Source organism: Camelus ferus, chromosome 21 (assembly GCF_009834535.1).
Source record: "Camelus ferus isolate YT-003-E chromosome 21, BCGSAC_Cfer_1.0, whole genome shotgun sequence".
Lineage (NCBI taxonomy): Eukaryota > Metazoa > Chordata > Mammalia > Artiodactyla > Camelidae > Camelus > Camelus ferus.
In genome coordinates, this window is record NC_045716.1 from 20950190 (window position 1) to 20959366 (window position 9177).

Below are 9177 nucleotides of genomic sequence, written 5' to 3' on the forward strand. Positions count from 1 at the left end.
CCCGTTTGTCGCGGCCTCCCCACACCTTCGAGTTGTACCTCCAAGGGGCTAGAGGGGCCGGGGAGCGCATCCCGCCACCGCCCCCACCCACGCCGCCCCCACCGCCGCCGCCGCTGCAGCTCCTCACACACTCAGAATCCCTGGCCTCGCTCCCGGAGGCTGGGGTGCTGCGGGTACGCGCGCGCCGACCCCTGGCGCGTTCCAATCCACGGGCCTGCCGGCCCGGGCCTCGACGACGCGCGCTAATTTCCGTATCCGGCTCCGGACGCTTCCGGCCTTAGCTGGACCCATCTAGGAGGTAGGTGTGTGAGCATGTGGGGCTGGCTCCTGGCCCGGAGCCGCCAAGGTGTGCTCACCAGGATAGGTTGTCCCCAGCCTCGGTCTCCTCCATGCTGATATGTGTTGTCAAAGGTTCTTTCTTGGGAGAAGGCCTTGAGTGAGATGCATGTGGTTTTCCCCCACCTGGAACGAGGGAAAGGGGTGCCTGGATTTATATCTCTGTTCGTGGGGCCCGCATTGGGAATGCCTGGGTAACCCAGAGGTCATCAATGCCATACCCGTCATTGCCTTCGAGCATACTTAGACGTTCTTTCCCTGGGCAGATAATAGAGCTCACCTGTTCTGGCGTTCCAGATTCAGAGTTCCAGCTGTTTGGCCCTTCAGATCCCCCGTTTACAAATGAGACTGAGATCTAGAGAGGGGGAATGGCTTCCCTTACGCCATACCTTCGCTAGATGTGAATTGTGGACCTTCGCTAGAACCCGGGCTTCCTGTTTCAGACAGTGCTCCTTGCATCATTTCATACATTACATTAACTGAGAGGTTGCTCTGAAGTCTTTCCTCTCTAAAGTTCTACAGAAAGGGGTCATATCTTATTGGTTCCCAAGCCTATGGGCTCCGTTATCAGGATCACTTTCTTCCCCAGGTTATACCACAGACCTCCAGATGTTGGTCTGTGGGATTCAGCAGAGGATGAATTTTATCTCCTCCTCTCATTGGTAAACTACTCTTCCCAACTGTTCGCCCACCATCCATTGTCATCATGTCTACCTTACTCCTCAATCTGGATTTTGGCGAACCTCCTCCAAAAAAGGCATTAGAAGGGAATGCCAAGCACCAAAAATTTGTCAAGAAGCGGCGGCTCTTGGAACGGAAAGGTTTTCTGAATAAGAAGAAGCAGCCCCCTAGCAAGGTGCCTAAGTTGCACTCAGAACTTCCAAAGAAAGGGGAAACTCCTAAGGTAGATGGCGCTTGGAAGGTCCCTCCCCTTCCAAAAAAGAAAAAGACAGCTGCCTCCAGCAGTGGGTCGGAGCAGTCCCTGGACAAGAAAGCTGCAGTGCCTTGGCTGACCCCTGCCCCTTCACAGAAGGCTGGTTCTGTTGTGGCTAAAGTAGATTTGCTGGGGGAGTTCCAGAGTGCCCTACCAAAGATTAAGAGCCACCCAACTCGCCCCCAGAAGAAAGGCTCCCAGAAGAACCCTCCTCAGAAGAATGTCCCCCAGAACTCCACCAACACTCATTCAGAGAATAAATATTCTGGAGCATCCCAGAAGATGCCGAGGAACATGGTGGCAATGGACTGTGAGATGGTGGGCACGGGGCCCAAGGGGCATGTCAGCTCCTTGGCTCGATGTAGCATTGTCAACTACAGCGGAGATGTGCTTTATGATGAGTACATCCTTCCCCCCTGCCACATCGTGGACTACCGGACCAGATGGAGTGGTATCCGGAAGCAGCACATGGTGAATGCTACACCCTTCAAGATTGCTCGGAGCCAGGTGAGAGGCATGGAGCACGATGGTAGCAGCAAGGTAGACGGAGAGAGGTCCAAATAATTTTTCAGAGAAGGATATCAGTCTGGGAAGGCGCCAAAGGAGGGGAGGGATGGATGGAGAGAGTAGAATATCAGAAGGCGGCTTTCTCTTGGGATAAGGAGTGGTGAAAGTGTGGAAAGGTACAATTAGCTGGTATAACAAATTTCATTAGTTAAGATCTATATTAGGTCCCAAGTAGAACCCTCATCTGGAGAACTGGGAATCTGCATAGAGAAATAACAGCCAGTTTTGATGGACAGAGCAGCAGGCATGAGGGCCAGGGGCAAGGGGCTCAATTTGAGAATGCCTTGTAGAGTTGGAGCCTAGGGTTGAGAACAGAGGTGGAGAGGACCTCCCAAGCAAGAAGCAGTCTGTGGCAATGTGGAAAGTTGGTGGTAGGAGAGGACAGAATGTTGACAGAAGGAGCTGGGGCATTTATATAACTGGAACAAGTAGCCTGCAGTGAAGGGGATAAAAGATACAGGACTGGTATGTCAGGGTTCTCACCTCACTCACTGAGCAAACTTAGTCACTTTAAGCCCCATGCTGAATACTGGGGACACAGAATAGGAAAGGAGCATGAGCTGGTAGAGGTGAAGGGGAGTGGAGCCTGCCGGTCTTGGGAGGCCTCCAGAGGGCGCCCTTGGTTCACTTCTTTGTAATTTCAGCTCCTCTGTCTTTGCCTTCTTTAGACACACTGTTCCAATTACTCCTTAAATGCCAGAACAGTCCATTGGAGGAGTTTTGTTAGAGGTGGAACAGCTGGATTTTAGAAAGAACTTGAAAAAAAGAACTGAAGAACATTCTGGCACGAAGGGCACAGCTGAGCAGTCTTGGGAGATGCAGGATGTGGGGTGGGTCTGAGACATTAAATCCCCTCAGCTTTAATGAGGGCTATGTGTTGAAGTTAATGCTGAAGTAAAGATGTTGGTGGTCACTAAACTGCAGGTAAAGTTAGCAACTCAGTACCCAGTTGATTGGACTATATCTTGTTTTCATCTTAAAAACCAGCACCCAAGTTGGGGTATGAGACTAAGGTACATCCAGATGAGCCTGTTCCCTTCCAGGGGGTGCCATTGGGAGGCCAGTCATTGATTCCAGGCCTGTTGCTCTTGTTCACAACCTGTTTGGAACCCCATTTTGGTAATGTCCTTTGGGTTCATGGCATATTCTTCAGTTGTCCTCACTGGTAGTATGTTCTTACACTTTAAGATTCTGAAATGGTGAGAAATTATTTGGTTCCAAGACTAGTGTGAGTAAGGTTCCCTCTGGTTATGAGCAGGAGGAGCTATAAAGCAGTGGAACTGACTTTGATAAAGCAACATAATCAAAGATCACTTGATTACTTCCCTCTTCAGTCTTTGTAAGTTATTCATAATCTTTTATGGCTTATAGGCCCTTTGAGAATCTGATGAAAGGCATGGATTTCTCCCCCTCCCCCCCCCACCCCCAATATACACATATCTATGTGCATATAATTTTGGGTTTCCATTATCTCCCTGGAACCTGTCTTTGACAACATTTGTCCCAGCCTCTGTCTAAGGCAAACATATGATCGTGGTTAAAGAACTTTAAGTATCAAGCCAGGACTGAACTAGGTAGTTAAATGAGTATCACACTGGAGTAGAATTTAATGAGACGATAAGGAGCCATGTGTGATAGAAGTCGAAACAGGGTTATACCATGGAAAATACCTACTTTCACTTCTGGGAGAGGAGGTGGATTTCAGGTGAAAAAAAATTGTGGGAGAGGATATTTCAAGGATAAGGCAAGGTGGGCAACTGGTGAAAAGAACCTAGAAGGACTTGCGGCCGTGTTGGGTTTTCAGGATGCAGGGTCTACATCTTTGAGTCCTCCTCACCATCACCTCTTCCATGCCTGTTTCAGATCTTGAAGATTCTCACAGGGAAGATAGTGGTGGGGCATGCCATCCACAACGACTTCAAAGCCCTTCAGTACTTTCACCCCAAGTCCCTCACCCGGGACACCTCTCATATCCCCCTCCTCAACCGTAAGGCTGACTGCCCAGAGAATGCCACCATGTCTCTGAAGCGTCTCACCAAGAAGCTGCTGAACCGGGACATCCAGGTAGCATCTCCCCAGATGCTTCCAGCCTCCTAGCTTCGGACACTAGAGGCTCTCTTGCTGCCTGTCTAGGGCTCTGACGCTGGAGTTCCGCTGGTTTTAGAGAGATCTGGGCGGGATGCTCTGATGGGAAGAGCTTTGGGCAAAGGGGTCCATCTGCACATAAGGATAACATTTCTTGTTCTCCACCTCTCAAAGTGTTCCAAACGGTACTTGGAAAAGGAAGAAAACCTTAAAATGAGAGTTAAATCCTGACTTAAGAGAAGTAGAAAGCAAGTAGTTGTGGTCTAAAAGACCACATCCTGGATTCAAGGACCTCTTATATATTTCACATGTTTGGCACTCAAAGAGGTGGTGGCCTTCTGGGCAGGAGGGTGTAGACACATATCATATATAGATCAGTTAAGGAACTGGGGAATATGGAAGACTCAGAAGGCCTGTCTATGATATATGTTCTGTCTCTACAGGAGAATGTAGAACAAACAGTATGGCATATATATATTGCCCTAGAAAGGATTGAGGTAGGCAGTAGCATAGAAGTTGAACCCCTAAAATTAGATAAGGTGTAGGGCACCACCAGAGTTCTGCCTTTTCAGCCCACTAACTACAGAAGCAGCAGCATCATTGGGGTTGGAGGGAGCCGGTTGGGAAGGGAAGAAAACAACTTGTAACTTTATGCTCTTTTCTTCCTCCCTTGTTCAGGTTGGGAAAAGTGGACACTCCTCTGTGGAAGATGCTCAGGCCACCATGGAACTGTACAAGTTGGTTGAAGTTGAGTGGGAACAGCACCTGGCCCAGAATCCCCCAAAAGACTAGTGGCAGTGGGGATGCTGGTGATGTGGGAGGCAGAGGCAGCACCGCACCCAGGAGAACAGGGCAGTGGACCAATGGACAGCTCTTCCAGCTCCACACCTTTGGAAGCTGGAGTTGTTGGGGAGAGTGAGGCTCCACCCCAGACTTAATATCCATTGAAATTTCACCTCAGGTGTTGTGTTCTGTGTCTGGTTAAGTGTCCTATGGAAGAAGGAAGCTTCCATATAAGAACCCAGCCCTAGGCTGTTTACCTCTTAAATGGTGCTAACCACAGGTCCCAGGGTGCTTTGCTCCTGGGAAAAAAGCCTTTTGACTTTCAAGGGGCAGGGCATACTGGGCAATGTAGTTTTCCAAACTGCCTTATCACTAGGGTGGCCATATGTCTCATTTTATGCCTTTTGTTCTCAAGTAATTAATAGCATCCTCTTTCACTCTCAGAAGTATCCTATTGGGTAATAACTTACATGATCACATTACATCTCACAGACTCTGCTTTTGGCTCAGAGTCTACATCTAGTCTGTCAGAATATCACCTGTTCTTTCCACCTTGACTTCTAGAGAAGCCATCCCTGGTGAGATTTAGTTCTCCTTAGGCAATAGGGTAAGAGAGTGTGACTTGGAAATCAACTTTTCTGATTTAGGAAAGCAGTCTCTTTCCTAAAGTGATAGAGGATTTATTTAATTTAGATCCCACTTGGTAGTTAAAAAAGAATTTAAAGTGTTTTTATGGTAATTTTTAGTCTTTTGCTTTGCTAAATGAAGCCTCTAAAAACTCAAATTATTCCCTTGATAAATTTTTATAAAGGAAAAACAGTTGTGTGATATTTTCTTTTTAACTTCACATTAAATAACTTTAATCACAAGATCCTGCAGAGCTATAATTCTGGTAGGGGGTCCAGGGTCTCTGTGGATGACACTCACTGGGCCCTGGTTTGCTGGAAGTCATCAAGAAGTGCTGACCAAGCCTCTGTGTGTAGCCCATGTTCTCTGATGCCTTGTCCTCGTCGCTGCCACAAATCAGCGAGCACACCTGAAGTGACACTCCAAGCCATGCTAACACCCTCACAGAGCCTGTGTGACCAGGAGAGTGACTCAGAGAGTGGGCATGCAGGAGGGATGGAGCAGGGGAGGAAGGGTGCTTGGTGACGCCAGCCTGGTCCCTCCTGTCAGGCCTTCCTTGGTGGTGCACACCCTCATGTTGGGAAGGTGAGTCATAGGTCTGACCTTGTGTCTGGGATCACTGTCTGCACTCTATCTTGAGCAAATGCAGACTCCATCTGTACACCAAGACTTGTGCCCTCTTGAGTGGCTGGTTTGGCTCCAGGGGCCAGAATCAGAATCATGGCTGCCTGTCGAAGGGAATTTCCTGCAGCCAAATCAGACCCCAGACATAGTCTTGCTCCCAGTGTCCTGCATTGCACGGTCTACTTGCACAGGCAGCTGTTGAGTTCTGAGCAAGTTGGGTCCTGTTGAATCCAACATATGTAATGTCAATGACACTTCACAAAGAGGTGCCAGGCGTCCTCACACACCTCTAAGTGGGAATAATCTGGGAAGACCACACGAAAAACTGGGAATACAAGTCTTAATTGAAATAAAAGCAAGACTTAATTACATTTTGATAGTAAACTAGAAGATAATTGGAAAATTCTCAGTTGAGTTCAGCTTTTACAGTACCTGGCTTTGTGTGTGTCTTGGTGAAGCGGCAGTTGGCTTTTATGCTCTACCCTGCCCCCGACTCTCATTTCCTGAAAGGGCACCTGGTCTCAGTCCAACTTCAGGAAGAGCTGAGTCTCACTTCTGCTCAACAGGAAGAACCTGGGGACCAGAGGACTTTGCAGTCTTTTTCTCACTGCTTTCTTTCATTACACTTCCTAGTCAGAGCCCAGCTCACCCTGCAGAGTGCCTGGGGGTCCCCTGTACTTGAACCCTCTCTGTCTCCAGGGTCCTGGCTTCATCCACTTGATGATGAGCAAGCCCCATTGCAGATTGCTGCCTGAATCCCAATCAGCAAGCCCTGTTTTGTCTTAAATCTAAGGTCTTTCAGAGTAGAGCATTTGCACAGAAAAACACATTCTCTTCCAGCAATAATCTTTTCCTAGCATAATGCTGTTTTCTAATGCTGAGACCCCCTGCTGTAGGTAAGAATGAGAAAGATCAAAGTGTGAGAAGTGTATCCTGCCAAACATTCTTGATCTTCTAAAATTTCATGTAACAAAGTGGTTCTTAAAAAGGGAAGGGGGAGTGTATTTTGAAACTTCAGGTAAGCTGCTATTACCTCTACCCTTAAGAACCACTGATCCAGCCAAGGCTCCAAGAAGGAATCATTTGATTCCTAGTGTAACAGATGATTACAGCTGACAATAGGGAAGATGAACAGAGCTGTAATTACGAACTTACCCCAAGGCACATTAGCCCAAGTCCAAGTTTAGAGACAGACAGAAATTCCCATGTATGCAGTACGCCAGGTGCATCTACAAATATCCTACATCTACTGTCTGTACTGTTCACAAAGCACTTTCATTTACCCTGTACTTCAGGGCAAGTCCACCAAACAGCTGACAGCATAACAGCATTTTACTGTTGCATTGACGCTACGTTTTAAGTTTGGTTTTGCAACTTACTAAAGTTGTGATGGGAAGTCCGTTTGCTTCTTGGAGCCTCAGTGGTTCTAGCATTAAAGTCTCAGGATTCTTTTCTAACCTTGATGTTTACCGAAGTGGTTGCTGGCATTAACTGTAATAATGGCAACCGTTTGTTGGGTGCTTCTAATAAGTCCTTTAGGAAGTATTGTCCCAGTCTCTTTAAGGTAGGTGGTGTTCTAATTTAACAGTTGAGGAAGCTGAGGTTGACAAAAAGCAAGAAATCTTTCTCAGGCCAAGTAGCTGGAGGTTGGCAGTGCTGGCACTCAGACCTGCCAAGTCTGTCTAAAGCCTCTGTTTTTAACCACTGCCCTGCTTGCCTGTTAACACATCCAGGCAGCATCTGATGAGGCTTGGAATCCTTCCACACAAATATTAAGCACCTACTATGTGCCGGGCATTGTGCTGGGCACTAGAGAAATGGCATTGTCTTTGCCCTGGAGTTGCTTACAGCAGCCTGAAGAGAAACCAGTAAACTAATTTCAGTGGCTGTGGGAAGTACTGGCTAGAGTCATTGAAGGATTTAAAGCAGGGAAGTGGTGTGATCAGATTTGTGTTTTAGGAAGACGAGGCTGGCAGCCAAATGGAATCTGGCTTGGAAAAAAGCCAGGAAATGAGTTCTTTGAATAATTTGAATGAGCGATGATGGAGGTCTGACCCAGTGAAGTGGGAAAGATACATATGAACATCACTGAAGAGGTAGAATCAATAAGACTTAGAGATCAAGGCAGAGGATTAAAGGTCGCCTTGATGTTTCTGAATTACAGTTAGTAGACAGCAGTGGTGCCATTCAGCAAGACAGCATATGGTGGGCAGAAGGGTGGGTTTTTGAGGAGGATGACTTGGGTATCAATTGGGTTGACTGTGAGCTGCCTGAAGATACCCAACTGGAGATGTCCAGCCAGCAGCTGGGCATACCAGACGAGCTTAGCAGAGTAAAAGCCCTGGGGCTGGAAACTAAGGCTTAGAGACGAGAGTGCAGCAGTGGGATGGCAGCCTTGGACTGGGATGAAGCTTTTGTATATAAAGAAGAACAGAAGGTTAAAGTAAGAATCTCAGGAAATACCCATCCTTACAAGCTGCAGGAGGAAGAGAGGCCTAAGAGAGGGCTATCAGGCAGGTAAGAGGACAACCGAGGAGATGGTATGAAACAATACTGGAGCGCCAGTAGGCAAAGAAAGGGTCTTTTTTTTTTTTTTTTTTTTTTTTTTTTGTAGCAATTCACAGCCCTTCATCTGAACAATGTGGTGGGAGCGGGGAGGGCAGCAGAAGCTCAGCTGAGGTGGGCTGGAGAATAAGTTGGAGGTGATCAAGGAGAGAAGTGAATGTGGACTGTTCTTTCCTGGCTTTGAAGAGAAGCAGATGAGGGTCGCTATAGGAGTGAGAGGTCAGAAGATGCTGATGGACAAAGCCAGTAGAGCATTACGTGGCTGACGAGGGGTTGGGTGAATGATATAGTGGATCCCGAAAGAGTAGGGGACAGGGATGCTGAGCTTAGCTTTGGCCAAAAGTAGAGACCATTTGTCTTCTGGGTCAGGAAGGAAAGAGGAAAGCCTAGGGCAGATGGAGATGGTTTGGGGTGGCAGTGGAATAATATGACAGCACCTGGTGATCTTGAGTGCTCATTAAACTGGAGGCAGAGTGATCTGCTGAATATAAGGGGGAAGCCAGGAGACAGAAACTTGGGAAGAATAAAGACAGTTTGAGCAGCCACTGAGAAGATGGTAGAGCGAGCTGACCGAGAACACAAGGAAGGGCCTCTGAACAACAGCAGAGTTCCTGTTTGAGGTCAGAATCTGAACTTGCAGGAACATTGCAAGCTAG

The 9177-nt window shown here is 47.6% G+C and overlaps 1 protein-coding gene across 1 annotated transcript; it reads left to right on the forward strand.

Annotated features, from left to right (window-relative positions):
* The first annotated feature begins 160 nt into the window (after positions 1 to 160).
* ISG20L2 (interferon stimulated exonuclease gene 20 like 2) lies at positions 161 to 5574 on the forward strand. Its single transcript, XM_006174545.3, has 4 exons — positions 161 to 298; positions 926 to 1777; positions 3701 to 3901; positions 4601 to 5574. Exons 2-4 carry the CDS (start codon positions 1043 to 1045, stop codon positions 4712 to 4714), a joined length of 1050 nt encoding a protein of 349 aa, XP_006174607.1. The 5' UTR covers positions 161 to 298; positions 926 to 1042; the 3' UTR covers positions 4715 to 5574.
* Positions 5575 to 9177: the final 3603 nt, after the last annotated feature.

Bases quoted from the DNA above. Each gene is read 5' to 3' on its own strand.
- ISG20L2 (XM_006174545.3), top strand. From the start codon at position 1,043: ATGTCTACCTTACTCCTCAATCTGGATTTTGGCGAACCTCCTCCAAAA. The intron at 1,778-3,700 runs GTGAGAGGCATG...TGCCTGTTTCAG, and splicing joins TCAAGATTGCTCGGAGCCAG to ATCTTGAAGATTCTCACAGG. The intron at 3,902-4,600 runs GTAGCATCTCCC...TCCCTTGTTCAG, and splicing joins TGCTGAACCGGGACATCCAG to GTTGGGAAAAGTGGACACTC.